Below are 21,884 nucleotides of genomic sequence, written 5' to 3' on the forward strand. Positions count from 1 at the left end.
GAAATATAAAGGATTGTAAGAAAATACTATGAACACTATATACCAACAAATTTGACAACCTGAGCAAAATTTCTAGAAACATACAGTCTTTTAAAACTGAATCAGGAAGAATCAGAAAACCTGAATAGACTGATTACAATTAATGAAATTGAAGTAGTAATCAAAAAAACTGTCAGCAAACAAAAGTCCTGGATTAGATGGCTTCATAGGTGAATTTTACCAAACATTCAAAGAACTAACACTTATCCTTCTCAAACTATTCCAAAAAATTCATGAGAAGACTGCCAAGCTCTTTTTATGAGTGCAGCATAATTCTAATTCCAAAACCAGTAGAAGATACTACAAAGAAAGAAAATTAATGAGTGGCCAATATCCCTGATGAACATAGATGCTAAAATCCTCAACAGAGTATTAGCAAATGTGTGGATCCAGCACACATTAAAAAGATCATACATCGTGATCAAGTGGGATTTATTCTGGGGATGTAGAGTTGGTACAATATTGGCAAATCAGTACATGTGATACATTAGATAAACTATGAAAAATAGAAGTCACATGATTATATGAGTAGATGCAGAAGAAGCATAAAAACAAGCACCCATTTATGATAAAAACTCTCAGCACACTGGGAAAAGAGGGATCTTACCTCAACATAACAAAAGCCATATATGAAAATCCAACATCATACACAATGGGCAAAAACCAAAAGCATTTCCCTTAAGATGAGAAATAAGATGGGGATGTCTGCTTTCACCACTCTTACTCAACACTAGAGGCCTGGTGCATGAAATTCTTGTGTGTGGATATGGTCCCTAGGCCTGGCCTACGATTAGGGCTATCTTTTCCCGCTGCCTGCAGCTTTCTCCACCCCCTGCTACCACCCACCCCCAGTTCCCCGATCGGGTGATTGGTGCCTGATGGCTGGGGGAAGGGACTGAGAGATCAGCTGTTCCTGCCATCTTGCCAGCCCCACCTCCACTATGGGTTACTCTGTGTGTGGGGGGGTAACCAGCGGGGCGGGGGCCTTGGCCTGGAGCCGCCCGCATCCCTCACCACCCAACCCCGGTTCCCCGTTCGCCATCAGGTGATCGTAGCCTGCTGGCCGGGGAAAAGGACCTAGAGGTGGCCAGTGTGCCTCATAGTGACTGGTCCAGCGGTCATTCTGGTCATTCTGCCACTAGGGTCCATTTGCATATTACCCTTTTATTATATAGGATAGTACTGGAAGTCCTAGCCACACCATCAGACAAGAAGAAATAAAAGGCATCCAAATTGGAAAGGAGGAAGTAAAACTCATTATTCGCAGGTGACATGATATTGTGCATTAGATAACCCAAAAGCCTTACATTTATTAGACTACTAAATCTAATAAATGAATTCTGCAAAGTAGCAGGATACAATGTTAATGTTAAAAAATTAGTGGCATTTTAACACAGCAATAATGAACTAACATAAAGAGAAATTAAGAAAGCAATCTCACTTAACAATTGCATTTTTTAAGTAAAGGTACCTAGGAATAAATTTAATCAAGGAGGTAAAAGACCTGTACTTGGAAAACTATAGGAAATTAAAGAAATTGATCAAGATACAAATAAGTGGAAGCATATACCATGTTCATGGATTGGAAGAATTAACATCATTAAAATGTCTATACTGTCCAAAGCAATCTATAGACTCAGTGCAATTCCTATTAAAATACCAATGACATATTTCACAGGTCTAGAACAAATATTCCAATAATTAATATGGAACCCCAAAAGACCTGAATAGCCTCAACAATCTTGAGAAAGAAGAACAAAGTTGGAGGTATCAAACTATATTGTGATGCCATTGTAATCAAAACAACCTGTTACTGGCATAAGAACAGGCACATAGATCAGTGGAACAGAACAGAGAGCCCAGAAATCAACCCATGCCTTTATGGTCAATTAATTGACAAAAGAGGCAAGATCATACAATGGGGTAAAGACAGTTTTTTCAATAAATGGTGTTGAGAACATTGGGTAGGAAATGCAAAAAAAACGAAACTAGACTACCAGCTTACACCGGACAGAAGAATAAACTCAAAATGTATTAAAGATTTAAATGTAAGTTGTGAAATCATAAAAGTCCTAGAAGAAAACAAACAAATGGGACTACAAACTACAAAGCTTTTGCACAGAAATGAAATCCAACAGAATGAAAAGACAACCCACTGAAAGGGAGGACATATTTGCTGATATATCTGATAAGGAGTTACTTTCCAATATATTAAGAACTTTTACCACTCAATACCAAAAAATCAAAACAATCCAATAAAATAATGGGCACAGGACCTGAATAGACACTTCTCCAAAGAGGACATACAGATGACCAATAGATACATGAAGAAATGCTCAAAATCACAAATCATCAGAGAGATGTAAATTAAAACCACAGTGAGATATCACCTTACTCCTCCCAGAATGGCTTTCATCAATGAATTAACAAGTGCTGGTGAGTTTGTGGAGAAAAGGAACCCTTGTGCACTGTTAGTGGGATTGCACACTGGTGCCACCACTTTGGAAAGTGGTATGGAGTTGGCCTCAAACAGTTAAAAATGGAACTGCCTTTTGACCCAGTAATCCCACTTGTAATATCCTTAGAATCTCAAAACACTAATTCGAAAGAATATATGCACTCCTATGTTCATGGTAGCGTTATTTACAATAGCCAAGATTTGGAAGCAGCACGAGTGTCCATTAGATGAGTGGATAAACAAGCTACAGTACATTTACATAATGAAATACTCCTCAGCCATTAAAAAAACCCAATCTTACCTTTTTTGACAGCAAGGATAGATCTGGAGATTATTATGCTAAGTGAAATAAGCCAGAGAAAGACAAATACCATATGATATCATTTATATGTGGAAACTAATGAACAGAATAAACTAATGTACAAAGTAGAAACAGAGACATGGATACATGGAACAAACAGCTGTCAAAGGAGTGGAGGGAGGGGAGACTGAATGAAAGAAGGTAAAGGGATTAGCCAAAAGATATATAAACATAACACATAGACACAGACAAAAATGTGGTGATAGCCAGAGGGAAAAGGGGTCGGGCTAGGTGGAGGTGAGCAAGGGAGAGGAAGTGGGGACATCTGTAATAGTGTCAACAATAAAAATAAGGTTAAAAAATGAAAAACTAGATATCCTTGAAGAAACTGATTTTGAAATCAGACAGCAAATGGCACCTTCAGATCCACAAGATGAGGCCATCACTATAAAATTTAACTTCACGTGTATGTTTATTTTTTAATGGAGCATACAAATGCATTTAATTCACAGTCCTGTACTATCTATTTCTAAGATCACAAAATAAATTTTTAAAAATCAGAATAACAGCAGTTGAAAATCATACATCATACTGTTAATATTCTGATGTACTAAATAAAATATCCCTCTAGGTAATATGGGAATTTCCACTATTTGTCTGTGCTTAGTAGAACTTTTACAGGGATCCTAAGCATTGAATGGCAGCCACATTACTTAGTAGATTATAAAATTAGAGTCCTTAATATCTGAAAATAGATTATTCTAGTTTATGAATATCAAATTTAATTGACCTTTTAATTTTTTTCCTGATTTAAACATTTTATATAGTAAAAATAGAGGTAAATCATTCTTTCAGTTAAAATTTTTCAATAAATATAACATTAATAATACAGTTAGAATATGGTTTTGTATCCTCTATATTTTGACTCACGTTTAATATTTTATAATTCACCCAAATACATGTGTTTATACCAATGTAAACAAACTGGAATTTAACCAACCTGCTTAATTTTTACCACCAATTAATACTTGCATTTTTTCAGTATTAATCATTTTAGTTTGACCATATTATTTCTACCAAAATTGTGCATTCTACACTCCCACAGTGCTTCACAATTGTTGACCTTTTAATTTAGTAGTACTAATAAATAACCCTTGACCACTGTAAAAAAACAAAAATCTAAGAAATTCCAAATCATTGTCTGTTAGAACAAAAATAAAAAGGTTTTGGCATTTGGTGACTGCTTTTAGCTTGTCAAGGAGATCCAGAGATTTACCAGGGAAAGAGTACAACACTATACGAATGAAGTATTAGTATTCTTATCAGTGCAAACTTTTCCAGTAGAGATCATTATTAAATGTACCTTGAGCTATGGTTGTTTAAATTTTGAGACCAGAATTATAACCATATTTCAGGGAGTCAGTTGATAATGTAATTAGCACAAAGAGATGATTGTATGGAATGAGTCTAGCAAGGCCTAATGCATTGTAAATCCTCTGGAAACAAAGTTCTTTGAAACCAAGGTGATCTGAGTATAGAATAAATAAAATATAAACCTTTTTCATCACATGTGGTAGGTGCTAACTAGGTCCTAGCTACTCTTCTATGATATTTTTTTTTTCTTGTGGTAGCATTTCTGATAGTACGGACTAGTTTTCATTACCAGAGCTGTTACCTGGTTATTTTATATCTGAATAAAATGTTCCTGTTTACCTGTGAACGAAAAAAATATGTGGCTTAACTCTGCTAATAAATAAAGTCTATACTGTATGTAATTCAAGGCCAGTAATATGTGTAATCTGAGCAGTTAGTTAAAACCAAATGTAAAGAATCATAACAACTAATATTGTTGACCATTATTTTTCTTTGCTTTTTCTTAGGGTTTTGACCCACCACATCAAAGTGACACAAGAACTATTTATATAGCCAACAGGTTTCCTCTGAATGGCCTTTACACACCTCAGAAATTTATAGATAACCGGATCATTTCATCTAAGGTAAGAATTAACACTATTATTAAAATTATATATATGTATCACTTTGTTTTGTAAAGTGATTTGTGTATTCTAGCGTACATTTATTACCTTAAAAATTCAAGGAAATGGTTGGTAGATTTATCTTAACCAAAATTGTGAGCTGTAAAATAAGAGGAGTTGCCCACTGTTAATAGCATGTAGCCAACATACTAAAAATTATCTTTAGTTGCAATTAAACTAAGAAACTAATATTTATACTTAGTGCCAGGCACTGTATTAGGTACTTCTCATATCATTTAACCTTTACAACAACTCTGAGATAGCTTTAGAAAGTGTTACACTCATTTTGTACCAGTTTCATCATTTGAATTGCTGGGAAATAATTTACTGAGGGTTGCACACTAGTAAGTGATGAGACTGGAGTTTGACCTCAGTTCTGTGCAACTTTAAAAAGCCTGATTTCTTCCAATTTTATCCTTTTCTGTAAACATTTTATAGTATCAAATACTGCTTCATTCTTACATATTCTTCCTTGTTTCATTTTTAAAATCTCTTAGTTTATTTTGAAAGTGAAGATTATAGAGTAATACTGTCCAATAAACTTCTCTCATGGTGGAAATGCTTTCCACACTAATATGATAGCCATTAGCCACATAGGGCTATTTATGCCTTGAAATGTGGCTAATGCAGCTGAAGAACTTTATTCATCTTAAATGTCAATAGCCACATGCATCTAATGGTTACCTTATTGGACAGTGCATTTATAGAGGATGTGAATCAAAGAGACTAAGGCTAACGTTCTTCTTAGATCATATGTATTGCTTAATAGACCACCTTAAGAAGCATTTTTGTGTTACTCCTTTCCTTTCCTCAAGAGTGACTAATAATTTTCTCTCTAAACTGATCTGATCTTTCCCAAGGATAATGTCTTAGGACAATATCCTTGGGAAAGATCAGATTCCTTTGGCCTATTCACATTATTTGCACATGCAACACACCATTAGTGACCTATCTCATCAGTAGTTCTAAAACAGCAGAAAGGGGAAATACAGGAGTAATAGAGGAGCTCTAAATTAATGACACAGTTCTTAGTAAATTATTCAAGAAGTAAAAGTCTTGAAAATTTTAAGGTTTTTTTTAAAAAAAGCTTTGGATATAATTTATGTACAATAAATTCACAAATTTAAGTGTATAGTTTGATGAGTTTTTACAAATGGATAAGATCATGTGACCACCACCACCACAATTCAAGATGTAGAATATATTCACCACTCCAAAAATTAGCAGCCATTTCTCCTTCTCATTTCTAGCACTAGCAACCACTGATGTACTTTCTGTAGCTATAGTTTTGTCTTTTCTGGAATTTCATATAAATACAGTCATACAGTATGAGTCTATTGTGTCTGACTTCTTTTCACTTAACATAATACTCCTGAGACTCGTCTTTGTTGTTGTTGCAGTACCACTAGTTGATTCCTTTTTAGTGCATGGTTTAACTATTTTCTGAATTTGGGTCATTTTTCTTTTGTGGTTCTTTCACTACCAGTATTTTCCCCTTATGTTTTCAGCTACTTTCCCAGCCCTGAACTCTAATCTCTGTCATATTTTATTGATAATGGTGTAGTTTTCTCTTGTTTGGCTGCCATACTGTGAGTTTGGGTAGTGTCTCAGACTAAGAAGCCATAGCTGACAATTCATACTCCTTCCATTTGCAATTAAAAAAAAAATTGAACTCTTTTCAGTTTCTATTTATATTTTGGATATTTCCCAGAATTTTCAATAATTTTTTAAAAGTCTAGTTTTTGTAATTTTTATCTGCTAGGAGTTCATAGGACCACTGAGCTCCTGCAACAGTACTGAAAGCTATGTGTCCTGGAAAACTTGGGATTAAGTATCTATTTATGACTGTTTTCATATGTAGTAGTATTAAGTTTAATGTTTTGACCACGGTTTCAAAAAAGTAGATATTGATATAAGTATTGCCCTTTTTTGTAGCACATATGAAAACTCTCTCATTACTCCCTTATTACTTCCTTATTCCACTACTGTTTTCTTAAACTACTTCCAAACCAGATTACCTGCTATTTTATAGTCATATTGAACTTCTCTACCACTTGTGTGTTCGCTATGATTTCATGTTGATAACCATGATTTTTAAAATATAGACTGCCCTGATCGGTTTGGCTCAGTGGATAGAGCATCGGCTTGTGGACTGAAAGGTCCCAGGTTCGATTCTGGTCAAGGGCATGTACCTTGGTTGTGGGCACATCCCCGGTGGGGGATGTGCAGGAGGCAGCTGATCAATGTTTCTCTCTCATCGATGTTTCTAACTCTCTATCCCTTTCCCTTCCTCTCTGTAAAAAATCAATAAAATATATTTAAAAAATAAATAAATAAAAATAAAATAAAATATAGACTTTATGTTTTTGCAGTTTGTAGATTGCATGTTTTTGTAGAAATGTAGAATTAATGTTTTTTACCACAATTTCAAGAATGCATATCCTATCCAATAAAAGAGAAACATGGTAATTGGAGTACAACTGCTACCCTTCCCATTGGCTAATCAGCAAGATATGCAAATTAACTGCCAGCCAAGATGGCGGCTGGCAGCCAGGCAGCTTGAAACTAACATGAGGCTTGCTTGCTTCAGTGACAGAGGATTCCAACGTTCCCCGCCTGCCTTGCCGGCCTCTGAGCTTGCAGTTTAAGAAACATTGTAACGAATATAGAAGCTAAACAAAACCCCAGAAACCTGCTTTCAGCGAGCCGGGATCTCAGAGCTGGAGTTATACATTGTTTCGATTATAGAACTGAAACAAACCAGATACCTGCTTTCAGGAGCAGAGGCCTAAGAGCTGGAGCCTCAGAGCTAAAGCTGGCCCAGAATAAAAAAAGAAAAAGAAAAAAAGGAGCGGTTGGGAGCTTCCGTCACCCGCCAGCCTGAAAACAGCCCTCGGCCCCTCACCCAGACTGGCCAGGCACCCCAGTGGGGACCCCTACCCTGAAGGGTGTGTGACCAGCTGCAGACAGTCATCATCCCCTCACCTAGGCTGGCCAGGCATCCCAGTGGGGACCCCCACCCTGATCCAGGACACCCTTCAGGGCAAACCAGCCAGCCCCACACATGCACCAGGCCTCTATCCTATATAGTAAAAGGGTAATATGCCTCCCAGCACCGGGATCAGTGGAGCTGAGAGGCCTCCCAGCACCGGGATCAGCATGACAGGGGGGAGCTCCTCAACCCCCTGATCGCTCTGCGGCTGTGTCTGACAGGGGGCGGGGCCACAACCTCCCTATCCGCCCTGCTTTGTTCCTGACAGGGGAAGGCACCCCAGCCTCCTGATCAGCCCTGCTCTGTGCCTGATACGGGGGAGCTCCCCAACCCCCTGATTGCCCTGTGGCTCTGTGTGTGACAGGGTGCAGCGCCCCAAACCCCCCAACCCCCACGGGCCCTGCTCTGTGTGTGACAGGGTAGAGCCATAACCTCCCCATTGGCCCTGCCCTGAGTGTGAGAGTGGCGGCGCCCCAACCCCCTGATTGGCCCTGCTCTGTGGGTGATAGAGGGCAGTGCCCCAACCCACCCCCCCACAGCCCTGCTCTGTGTGTGATGGGGTAGAGCCATAATCTCCCCATCAGCCCTGCCCTGAGTGAGAGTGGCGGCGCCCCAACCCCCTGATTGGCCCTGCTCTGTGGGTGATAGAGGGTGGCGCCCCAGCCCCCTGATCCGCCCTACTCTGTGAGTGACAGGGGGGAGCTCCCCAACCTCCTGATGGGCTCTGCTCTGTGCGTGACAGGGGGGAGCTCCCCAACCCTCTGATTGACCCTGCTCTGTGCGTGACAGGGTACGGAGCCCCAACCCCCCTGATGGGCCCCGCTCTGTGCGTGATGGGGTGGCGCTGCAACCTCCCCATCGACCCTGCCTTCAGTGTGACAGGGGGCAGTGCCCCAACCCCCCAATCGGCCCTACCCTGAGCATGACTGAGGGTGGCATCGCAACCTCCCGATCCACCCTGCTCTGTGCATAACGGGGTGGCGCCCCAACTCCCCAATCGGCCCTGCTCTGAGCCTGACCAGGGTCTGCACCTAGGGATTGGGCCTGCCCTCTGCCACCCGGGAGCAGGCCTAAGCCAGCAGGTCGTTATCTCCCGAGGGGTCCAGACTGCGAGAGGGCACAGGCAGGGCTGAGGGACCCCCCCCCTTTCCCCCCTGAGTGCACAAATTTTTGTGCACCGGGCCTCTAGTGTATATATATACACACACACACACACACACACACACAGTAGGTCCTCGGGTTACGTCAGAGATCTGTTCTCTCGGCGCAACGTAATGCGATTTTCTCTGTAAGTCGGAATCCACCTACATAAGCACCTAGTCACTCACCTGGAGCACATGCACAGCAGTAATGAAGTGAAACAGTGAAAAAAATTTAAAAGAAAGATAACAATTCCTGACCTTTACTTGTGGTAAATAAATAATAAAAAACATAAAGCACATACGTACATATGTCATAATGATGGAACTTTTTTTTAATAAATAAATGGGAGATGGCAACGTAACCATGAAAGGACGTATGTCGAGTCTGATGTAACCTGAGGACTGCCTGTATATGTATACTAGAGACCCGATGCATGAAACTTGTGTAAGAGTAGGCCTTTCTCTGGGCTGCCAGCACCGGCTTCCCTCTGGCACCTGGGACCCTGGCTTCCCTCTGGCCAATTTTTTTTTTTTCTGACCACAAATGAGGCTGGCTTCTATTACTCCTTTTTTACTACCTTTTTAGTGTACTGTTGTTCCCTTAAACTCTTCCAGAGTGCAGTATCTTTTATCCCACAAAGCCATAATGAACTTTCCTCCTCTTTGCCTTTCTTCATACTGTTCTTCCTTCCCAAAATGTTCTTCCTCTATTTGCCCTCTATTTTCGGCCTGTGAATTTCCTCTCTTATAGCCCATGTCAAATATGACCTATGTTATTAAATTTTTCTTTCTAACTGCTTTTTCCTTTCAATTCTTTGTATATTTCTTCATTTTTTATCTTTGAATGCATCTATTGATATTTTGTTCTTAATCCCCTTTATTTAATATTGAATTTATCATTGTTCCTCTTACAGTGCAAGTGTCTTGCATGTTATAGATGCATGATATGTTTTGGTTTAATTTAATTTACCATACTGGCTACCTTATTTTAAATTTAAACTTCTTTGCAAAAGATTTAATATTATATCTTTCTTTTCTTCTCTTACTAATGTCAGACCTTACAAAGGAGAAAAGTCAACTATACAGTCATATACATAACTGCAGAGAAGTTATATTTCTAATTCATATTTCTTGCCCATTATTACATAAAAATTTGCAATTTTTAAAGCATGATAAATCATTAGTTTTCTCAGAATATTTTCATATTGTTTAATATTATTTTACCAGTGTCCCTCTTCTCATAAGACAGGACAAGCACAGAATTTAAACTTATTTAATTTATTAATATATTTGTATTTTAGAAAACCTGGAAACAGCAATCCCTAACATCTGTAAACTAATTTTCATAAGAAATTCTTATTTATTCTAACTTTTTCCATTGCATTATTGAGCTAGCCAAAGGAAATGTCCTAAAACCAATTACCTTTCTGCCAATTTATGTAGTTGTTCTTTTCAGCATTCTGAAAGATAAAATATATTATCACTGTTTTAATTTAAATAGCTTGATGTAAACTTAGGACATTGCCAACATAATTCTTATAAAGTTTATATATTTGATTTGATGACTGAGAAAGTTACATGGAATACTCTGACCCCTATAGGGACAAGTGTATTTTTACTCCGGTTAAGATCAGCTAGAGATTATTTGAAACAGAGTTATTACCATCTCATGTATAGTTATTGAACAGCAATTTGTTTTGGTGCTGGGAAGTATCTACCTCTCTTCTTTATAGAGCCCTGACATAAATCCCAATCCCAGAATCTGGAGCCACTGGTTCTACGACAGGAAAATATGTTTCAGGTATCCTAGATTAGAACTGAAAAATATAATTTCACCTAAGAAAAAAGGTTGTTAGCTATTGTATAAATATTTGCTTTTGTGGGCTCTTTTGGGAATCTAACTGGTCAGAACACATAACTAAGTTATGGGTTTGATCCCTAGTCGGGGCATGTACAGGAAGCAACCAATGGATGTTTCTCTCACATCGCTGTTTCTTTCTTTCTCTCTGTCTCTCTCCCTCCCCTCCCTCCTTCCTTTCTCTCTAAAAAATCAATAAAAACATATCCTTGGTTGAGGATTAAACAATAAATTGCTCATATGGGAAAGGAAGTTTCAGGTCTCAAACCAGCTGATTAAAAAGTAAATTTTTGACATACACAATTTTAGAAATTAGAACTGTCTTACATTGCACCAGACAAAATTAGGTAAAATGTCTCTTTAAATATCTTGAATTGTCAATTAAGGCTTCATTGCTTGACATCAGGATAGTTATCTGGAAATAAACCCCAAACATTTCAACCATGTTTATTTATTTTCTAGAGGTCTGGTGCACGAAATTTGTGCAAGGGTATGGTCCCTAGGCCTGGCCTGCGATCAGGGCCATATTCCCCAGCTGCCCGAAGCAAGCCCTGCCTCCTGCCGCCACACCCCCCCGGCTCTCTGTTCGCCATCGGGCAATTGGAGCCTGCTGGCTGGGGAAAGGGACCAAGAGGTGGTCAGTGCACCTGGTAGTGAATGGTTGAGCAGTAGTTCTGGTCATTCCACCATTAGAGTTAATTTGCATATTGCCCTTTTATTATATAGGATCCATCTATTTTATTAAAGTTTTGATCTCCCAACTATGTGCCAAGTAGTAGTATAATTGCCAGATAGAGCAATAAATAAAACAATATTCCTATCCTCAGGGATCTTACATTCTACTGGGAGAATGTACATAGGGTAAAGTAACAGTGCTTATAAAGTGTTTTCCTATCTCATATATGAAGTTGTGTTGTAATGAGTGACACAAGTGAAATTCGTACTGTATTTGTACCCTGCCCATATTATATAGTCCTAGAGGCCCAGTGCACGAAATTTGTACATGGGGGAAGGGGGCTCCCTTCAGCCCAGCCTGCACCCTCTCCAATCTGGGACCCTTTGGGGGATGTCTGACTGCCAGTTATGCCCGATAAACCGGCAGTTGTATATCCCTCTCACAATCCGGGATCGCTGGCTCCTAACTGCTCGCCTGCCTGGTCACCCCCAACTGCCCCCCCCACCCCTGCCGGCCTGGTCGCCCCATCTGCCCCCCCTCTACCGGCCTGGTCGCCCCTAAATGCCCCCCCACGGGCCTGGTCACCTCTTACTGCCACCCCTGCCGACCTGGTCACCCCTAATTGCCCCCCCACCCCTTGCCGGCCTGGTCGCCCCAACTGCCCTCCCTGCCAGCCTGTTCGCTCCACGCAGCCTTCTGTTCAGTTGTTTGGTCATCCCTCACTAACCCCCGTGCCAGACTTGTCGCCCCATGCAACCTGCTGGTCGTTACTGTTACTGTGATGGCGTCCCAGACAATTTGCATATTCCTCTATAATTAGTATAGATTACAGGCTTATGAGTTGATTAATAATATATCAGACACATAGCAATTAATATGAGCCAGGTTATTTCCTAATTGCTTTGTAAATATATTAGCTCATTCAATCTTTATATAACACTAGAGGCCCGGTAAACAAAAATTTGTGCACTCGGGGGGGGGGGGGGGAGGGTCCCTCAGCTCGGCCTATACCCTCTCGCAGTCTGGGACCCCTCGGGAGATAACGACCTGCTGGCTTAGGCCTGCTCCCGGGTGGCAGAGGGCAGGCCCAATCCCTAGGTGCAGACCCTGGTCAGGCTCAGAGCAGGGCCGACTGGGGAGTTGGGGCACCGCCCCCTGTCATGCACAGAGCAGGGCGATCAGGAGCTTGTGATGCCACCCTCAGTCACGCTCAGGGTAGGGCCGATTGGGGGGTTGGGGCACTGCCCTCTGTCACACTCAAGGCAGGGCCAATCAGGGGGTTGGGGCACTGCCCCCTGTCACGCACAGAGCAGGGCCGATCAGGGGGTTGGGGAGCTCCCCCCTGTCACGCACAGAGTAGGGCCGATAGGGGAGTTGGGGCACCGCCCCCTGTCACACACAAAGCAGGGCGGATCAGGGGATTGGGGCGCCGCCCTCTATCACCCACAGAGCAGGGCCGATCAGGGGGTTGGCGCACCGCCACTGTCACACTCAGGGCAGGGCCGTTGGGGAGGTTATGGCTCTACCCCATCACACACAGAGCAGGGCCCATGGGGGGAGGGGGGATTGGGGCGCCACCCTCTATCACCCACAGAACAGGGCCGATCAGGGGGTTGGGGCGCCGCCACTCTCACACTCAGGGCAGGGCCAATGGGGAGGTTATGGCTCTACCCTGTCACACACAGAGCCGCAGGGCAATCAGGGGGTTGGGGAGCACCCCCTATCAAGCACAGAGCAGGGCTGATCAGGAGGTTGGGGTGTCTTCCCCTGTCAGGAACAGAGCAGGGCGGATAGGGAGGTTGTGGCCCCGCCCCCTGTCACACACAGAGCCACAGGGCGATCAGGGGGTTTGGGCACTGCCCCCTGTCACGCTGATCCCGGTGCTGGGAGGCATATTACCCTTTTACTATATAGGATAGAGGCCTGGTGCATGGGTGGGGCTGGCTGGTTTGCCTTGAAGGGTGTCCTGGACCAGGGTGGGGGTCCCCACTGGGGTGCTTGGCCAGCCTGGGTGAGGGGATGATGGCTGTTTGCAGCTGGTCACACACCCTTCAGGGTGGGGGTCCCCACTGGGGTGTTGGCCAGCCTGGGTGAGTGGCTCAGGGCTGTTTTCAGGCTCGTGGGTGACTGAAGCTCCCAACTGCTCCTTTTTTTCTTTTTTCTTTTTTATTCTGGGCCAGCTTTAGCTCTGGCTCCAGCTCTGAGGCCTCTGCTGGGTTCTATATTCGAAACAATGTATAACTCCAGCTCTGAGATCCCGGCTCGCTGAAAGCAGGTTTCTGGGGTTTTGTTTAGCTTCTATATTTATTACAATTTTTCAAACTGCAGACTCAGAGGCTGGCAAGGCAGGCGGGGAACGTTGGAGTCCTCCATCACTGAAGCAAGCAAGCCTCATGTTCATTTCCAGCTGCCTGGCTGCCGGCCACCATCTTGGCTGGCAGTTAATTTGCATATCACCCTGATTAGCCAATAGGAAGGGTAGCGGTCGTACGCTAATTACCATGTTTCTCTTTTATTAGATAGGATGATTATAAAATACAATATTATTATTGTCCTCTTTTAATAGAGGTTAACAAGGTCATTTAGTGACCTGGAATTAGGATGTAGGCCAGAGCAATTTAAACCCCCTACCATCTATGTTCTTAACCATTATGCTTCACTGTTTTACTTTAAACTGTGCAAGATTTTCATATCCTTTATGAGATTTTCTTGGTGAGTATTCCAGTGATCACTTATCGAAAGTTTTTTTTATTTTTTTGTTAATCCTCAACAGGATATTTTTTTCATTTATTTTTTAAGTGGGTGGAAGGGAGAGCTGAGGGGAAGAAAAGGAGAGAAATATTGATGTGAAAGAAGCACATTACTTGGTTGTCTCCTTACGCAGGTACGTTCCCTTGATTGGAATTGATTCTGAGACCCTTTGGTGCATGGGCTGACTGACAGTAGTGCCATTGAGCCACACTGGCTAAACAGGTTTTTTTTTTTTAATGTTGTTTTATATCTGCCTTCTCCAGCTTCTAAAATATCAAGAATTTAGTAGAAAAATTGCTAGGTTACAGTTTACCTTATTTTTAAAAATTATACTAAAATTGCCAATAAATAGTAAAAGGAAAAAGAGTAGAATAAAATTTTGAGACTCTAAAAATCAGATAGTTTCTATAGCTTGGGGCAGGGTGAAAGGAGCAAATGTGGTAGGGAAATGGGGGACATCTATAATAAAGTCAACAATAAAATAAGAATTACACAAGTGCTCACTTCAGCAGCACATATACTAAAATTGGAACAATACAGAGATTAGTATGGCATACAAATTGTGAAGCGTTTCATTTTTTTTTTTTTTTGTAAACTTTAGAAAGAAAGAAATCCAACAAATTTCAATCATTAAAAAAAGAGTTACATGAATTTTAGTAAATTGGATTTCACTTTTATTATTCTATCCATAGAGTGTATATTATTTTTAAACATTAATTTATTGTTCTCTTCTCTTTCTTTTTTTTAGTACACTGTGTGGAATTTTGTTCCAAAGAATTTATTTGAACAATTCAGAAGAGTGGCAAATTTTTATTTTCTTATTATATTTTTGGTTCAGGTAAGCTTTATCATTCAATAGATCATTAAATTTATAGATAAAATTTCTAAAAATACGTTGTCAGGGAAAAGTTACATAGCATTCTAAATCATTTGCTTTTGGGGTGATATTTTTTTTCTGCAGAGCTTACCCATCATATTCAATGAATACAATGATTTAACCACATCTAAATTTCTAAAAACTAGCCAGTGAATTTTAAGATTAATTTTATTTGTTTCATTTTATTGATATGCTGTGGTGCTGATAACCATAATCAAAGCCAAGAAAATAACATCATCTTTAAGATGCTCGTTCAGAACATAAATATTTTGGGTTTTAATATGCAGCACATGTTTTTGACACATTTTTGCCTATAGAGCCATCTTGGTACAAAGTGAATTTTTCTTTTTTTTTTTTTTTAATGTCAATTTTACTTTTATTTAAAATAATTTTCTTTTTTTCATTTTTAACAATCCTCATGAAAATAGATTTTTGTTTAGGAGACCGTTTTTTTAACTTGAACCAGTATTAATTATAGGCTATTTAACAGTTTCTTAATCTCACATTGCTTTTTTTTCTTAATATCAAAATATCAAGAGAATAGCTTATGAAACTTGAGTATGAATCAATATTTAAAAATAGTTATTACTATTTTCTTTTAAAAAGATTATTTTTTTCTGATAATACTTTAGCAGTTTCTTCCAATGTGGCATTGAATTTTCGTATGAACCCTGAACTTTTCTCTCAGTAGAACCTAGAATTTCAAAAGAAAAAAAACACTTGCCAAGTTATTACTTTAAAGCTTGAGGAAACATTTGCTATTTTCTAAAAATTGCTTTTCTTCATGAACAAAGAAGAAACTTCTGATTTTTTTTTTTTTTATCAATAGAACATCAGCTTGGTTTTCTCAGAAATGTGAGAAATTTATACTAATCGTGTCACATAACATGCGTTTGTGAAATTACCAGCTAAAATCAGGAATTCAGCTTCTCTGTGGAATAGAACAAATTTAATTGTCCTCTATGGTGTAAAGGAACATTAATAGTAAATTATTTAGAGTCATATTCTAACTAGCAAAACATAATTAGTGCAGAAATTTCTTTACTTCTCCAGCAGCTTTTAAAACCTCAGTTGTATGATGTTCATAATAATTGCAGCATCATTTTCCAAGCTGTACCCTTTCTGGCTCTGCTAGATTTAACAAAATCACTTATGGAAGAAAAACTCTTTCTCTAGTCCCATTCCTTGCTCTGTCTCCCTAAGTAGTGAGTTTATTCTGAATCCCAGCGTAAAAATTACTGACAGACTTTTCAGCATTTATCAGGATGGGCGAAGAAGTGTGAAATGAGATTCAGAACAGCTGTAGCTCCACCCCTTGGCAAATATTGAGGAAGAACTGAAGTACTCTCTGTTAAGAAGGCAGATAAATGACTGAGTCTACTCTAACAATATTTGTGGGTATCCAGTAGATTTAGATATTCTAACCCCATATAAGAGCCAATAAAGTGAACTTGTAAAACTGAACTAAATTATCCTCACTGTATAATATGTCCCTCCTATTATTTTTACTCTGGACTATGATACTCATTTTGTATAGTGTTCTCAGAATTCCTAGTATGTTTGAGATTTAAGATGTTAATAGCATGATATGTACAATATAAAAATATAATATTCTGCATTCTTTTTTTTAAAATCCAGCTTATGATTGATACACCTACCAGTCCAATTACCAGTGGACTTCCATTATTCTTTGTGATAACAGTAACTGCCATAAAACAGGTATGAATTGCTTCCTATTCTTGTTTCCCCATGTCATTTGCAAGTTGCTAAATATGTCCACTCCAAGAGAACATCTATTGTTGAGAAAATAATTTCCATAAGAAAGCAGCAAATGTTTTTGATGTTGCATATGGTAAAAATAAACTGAGTTAAGCCACACTATTATATTTCAGGTGATTCATGGTATGTTTACCACTGTTAAAATGTTGTTCTCTTGACATACCCAGGAAGCGTTCAAAACAAGCATTTTATATGTATAAATCAAATTATATATGAAACATAATTATTATAATCATCTTTGTAGAGTTTGGCAATATTTCAAAGAAATACAGTTCTAGCTGATTTGGCTTAGTGGATAGAGTATCAGCTTGAGGACTGAAGGGTCCCAGGTTCGATTTCAGTCAAGAGCACATACCTCAGTTGCAGGCTACATCCTCGGCCCTGGTCAGGGAGTGTGCGGGAGTCAACCAATTGATGTGTCTCTGCAATAGATGTTTTTTTTCTCTCTCTTCCCATCCCTTCCACTCTCTCTAAAAAATAAATGGAAAAATATCCTCAGGTGAGAATTAACAAAAAAAGAAAAGAAAATACAATTCAAAATGGATATGTTTATGGGGAGTGGAGCATGTACTTCTAGCATGAAGATCCTATATCATAAAGGGCTAATATGCAAATCGACCAGACAGCTGAGCGACCAGTCGCTGTGACGGTCAGTGACCACCAGGGGGCAGATGCTCAACACAGGAGCTTCCCCCTGGTGGTCAGTTCACTCCCCCAGGGGGAGCGACGCTCAGCCAGAAGCCCTGAGCTGGGCTCACAGCTGGCAAGCGCAGTGTTGGTGGTGGGAACCTCTCCCACCTCCATCGCAGTGTAAGGATGTCTGACTGATGGCTTAGGCCTGCTCCCTGAGTCTCCCGGACTGTGAGAGGGCGCAGGTCAGGCTGAAGAATACCCTCCCCACCCCCCGAGTGCACAAATTTCATGCACTGGGCCTCCAGTTTTAAATAAAAATTGTTTAGTGCTTTCCTACTTGTTACACTTTCTCTGGTTAAGTTGATTTTTATGTAAAGTTGTACCCTAGTGGGAAATAGCTTCAACCAAATCTTGAATTGGTATTAAATTCTAGATATAGAAAAGAAGATTATTATTGGATAAACATGTCAAGTTAGAAATAAAGGAATCTGTAGAAAGGTCATGTCTTTATAACTACCATTTCTCTAAAGATCTTGGCAGGACCTCAGTTATACAGAGATTGTTCCTTCCACTTGAAAGAGAGTTAGTTGAATTTTCTTATGTAAATTTGATAAATTTTCATTTTATAAGATTTAGGGATAAGGTTTAAATTGCTTTGGAAGTAAAATTGACAAACATTTTATAATCTGAGATGTAATATATTTTAACAATTACCTTATATATCTAGTATGTCGGAATATCATGCTACTGCTCTCACTGTTTGATTTTCCTTTAGTGTTCTTTTGGAAACTGTCAGTCAGCATTCAAATCACTTCATATGGTCACATATTTACTTGGTTTTGCAGATGTCATTTATTTCATCAGAGTAACACAGATTTGTCCCTTGGACCTATTTTCTATATGTAGTTCCCTTTTAGGTAATTTCATTTATGGTAGTGGCTTAAAGTACCATTTATATGTTAATGGTTCCCAAATATATATGTATCCTGAATCTATTGCCTGAACTCCGACACTCATGTACAACTGTGCAACTTTTCCACTGGGATAGCTTGGGCTTTTCCTGACCATGTCATTCTCTCATTTTCTCCTCTGGTCTTTTTTCTTCCTATCATTTGGTGCTACCTGTTTCTGTTGAATAAATGTTTATTTGTTTGTCTTTTGCCTTCATTTGAATATTCAGCTCTGTGAGGGCAGATACGTTTTTTTATAAACCAGTTTATTTCTAGTGACCAGAACAAGGTCATGCTCTGATTATATCTCCAATAAATAATTTGCTTGACAGATAAATGAATGAATGAATGAATGAATGAATGAATGAATGAAGCTATTATTTTTTTGAAGTAATTTAAAATGTTGCAGTACTTCTTACCCTGGTTTCCCAATCTACACTATTAAAAGACAAACATGCAAATTGACCGTACCTTCACTATGCCTTAAGCCACACCCACCAGCCAATCAGAGCAACTATATGCAAATTAACCCAACCAAGATGGAGGCTGGCAGCCACGGAGCTGGAGAAGCAGGAGGCTTGGTTGCCCCAGTGATGGAGGAACCAGCCAGCCCCCACCCATGCACCAGGCCTCTATCCTATATAATAAAAGGGTAATATGCAAATTGACCCTAACAGCAGAACGACTGGGAATGACTGGTCACTGTGACACACACTGACCACCAGGGGACAGATACTCAATGCAGGAGCTGTCCCTTGGTGGTCAATGCGCTCCCACAGGGGGAGCTCTGCTTAGCCACAAGCCAGGCTGATGGCTGCCAGCACAGTAGTGGTGGCGGGAGCCTCTCCCACCTCCTCAGCAGCACTAAGGATGTCCGACTGCAGCTTAGGTCTGCTCCCTGATGGTAAGTAGACATCCCCCAAGGGCTGCTGGGCTGCCAGAGGGATGTCTGACTGCCAGCTTGGGCCCGATCCCCCAGGGAGCGGGCCTAAGCCAGCAGGTGGACATCCTCCGAGGGATCCCAGACTGCAAGAGGGCATAGGCCGGGCTGAGGGACCCCCCAAGTGCACAAATTTTTGTGCACCGGACCTCTAGTGTTTATATATTTGGCCTAATATAGCCTGGGTTTATTTGGAATGTGATGCCATTAACCAAATTGAAAAATGCTGATAAAAATCTGCAAAATAGAAGTTAAATATATTTGTTATTATTGACATCCTCTCTCCTTTTAGAATGGGTTAAATAAAAACACGTAATATAAAAAGCAGAAAGATTATACCTCAAACCTGTGTTACTGTGGTTGACGTAGTTAAGTCCTAAATTTACATGAGAGCTTCTTGACAACTAAAGCAAAAGCAGAAATATGAAAGATCATAATTTCAAAGAGAAAATTTGATATATAAGGATTTTTTCCCTTTACAACATCAGGATTCAGAGTTTTCTCTTTTCTAACAACTATTCCTACATTGTGTTCATTTAATAACACACAACATACTAGAATATACTGTTCAGGTTTATCTGCCCATTCATATAGATCAGTAGAATAAATTTTAGAAAAATTGTACAAATGCAAGTTGCCATGTCCAGTCTTTCCTTTTTCTTTCCTTTTAGTCTGCCTTTGTCCTTTGTCCTTTTATCAAAATAAGAAAAGCTATATTATCAGTTTTTATACTCTGAGTAAAGATGTTAGTTTTCTTGTTTTTTTAACTTCTCCCAACCATACTTGCATATTAAAGGTTTTTTTAGTTATGTAATGCAAGGTGTAGTGCTGTGGTAAACAGCATAGTCTTTGCCTTCTCTGAGCATAAAACCTATGAAGTAGGGAAGATAAACCCAAACACAAAGGCAGTTATAGTTCAGTAAGGTAGTGGTCAGACCCAGTGAGCTGTAGGTGTTCAGAGAAAGGATGCAGCACTGTCTGGATAATCAAGGAGGGTTTCATGGAAGGAACATTTTTAGAGATGAGACTGGGAATAAGAGTAAATGACAATTGGTGAAAAAGGTAAAGTATCAACGAACAACTTACGGAAATTCCCAAATGTAGAAAAGGCAAGACCTTTTTTGTGAAATGACATGGCTGACTAATGTTTGACACTATGTAGGAAAGTACTAAAAAGTAATACTGGAAATGTAGCTTGGTAAGTTAATCAGGCTGGAAGATTCTTTGGTCTAAACATCGGAGAGTTATTGAGGGGGCTTTGAACAGGATAGCGAATTAAAACAATGTTTTAGAAAGATTAATCTGGCAGTAACATGTTGGATGGATTAAAATTTGTGAACTTGTGTTATAAATGATAATGTTTTTATTATTAATGTCATCTGGCTATAAAAGGAACTATGTTTTTTGACAGTTTCAGAAAAAAAAGTTTTGACCCTCCATTAAATTTCTTTAAAATTGGCATACCACATCTTCAGTGGGGCCAGCATAATTTTTTTTTTTTTCAGAGAGAAAGAAACATCAATTTGTTGTTCCACTTATTTATGCATTCATTGGTTGATTCTTGTATGTGCCCTGACCAGGAATCAAACTGGCAGCCTTGGCATATCGGGATGATGCTCTAACCAACTGAATTATCTGGCTAGGGCTGCATCATTTAAATACTTTAAGAATGGTTTCACAAAAGGTTTCTCCCTGAAAAAATATCTTGAAGTAATTTTTAATATTTGCTTTATATGTTACAGTGTTCTAATATTTTTAGGTAATAGATGCACATGTTTTAAAAAATAGAAAGTACAAAATCTCATATAATAAAAGTCATTTATACTCCTACCACCACCACCCCCAACCCCGTCTCCTGGTTCTCCTCCCCTGAGGAAGCCATTATTTGTACATTAGTCCAGATATTGATACAGAGTGTTTTCAAAGGTAAGCATTTTTCCCCCACAAATGTTAGCATAGAACACAACACATTCTGTTCTTTTATCACTTAATGCTATCAGATACCATTTTGTTATCTTGTGTTATACCTCTGAGTTCTTGAATTTTCTTTGAAATAACACAAAACGTCCACTTAGTCTTTGTGAAATGCTTATGTCTGTTTCCCTTTTTAATGATGATCCACATACCCTACCATATTTTTTGGAAGTACAAATAATAATTCTATTGGTCTAGTGTTTAAGAAAGTAAAATAATTCAACATCAGTTTTAAAATGTGTTCTTTTTTCTATTTATTGTCTGTAATAATGCTGTATGAATTTTTATATATATACTAGAGGCCTGATGCATGAAATTCATGCAAGAGTAGGCCTTCCTTGCCCTGGCTGCCGGCACCAGCTTCCCTATGGCACCCGGGGCCTGGGTTTCCCTCGCAGCCCCAGCTTCTTCCGGAAGGTGTAGCATTTTATGCTTTTATTATTATAGATATATGTAGAGAGAAGAAGGAGGGAGAGAG

The 21,884-nt window shown here is 39.6% G+C and overlaps 1 protein-coding gene across 1 annotated transcript in view; it reads left to right on the forward strand.

The window, feature by feature from the left end:
- ATP11B (ATPase phospholipid transporting 11B (putative)) overlaps positions 1-21,884 on the forward strand; it is a 105,525-nt gene that overhangs the window by 16,588 nt on the left and 67,053 nt on the right. Inside the window, exons 2-4 of the mRNA XM_081086605.1 lie at positions 4,679-4,795; positions 15,002-15,091; positions 16,769-16,849. Of these exons, the coding sequence (XP_080942731.1) occupies positions 4,679-4,795; positions 15,002-15,091; positions 16,769-16,849 (288 nt within the window). The remainder of the gene's footprint in view (positions 1-4,678; positions 4,796-15,001; positions 15,092-16,768; positions 16,850-21,884) is intronic.

This window comes from Myotis nattereri (assembly GCF_964212035.1).
Source record: "Myotis nattereri genome assembly, chromosome: 3".
NCBI lineage: Eukaryota > Metazoa > Chordata > Mammalia > Chiroptera > Vespertilionidae > Myotis > Myotis nattereri.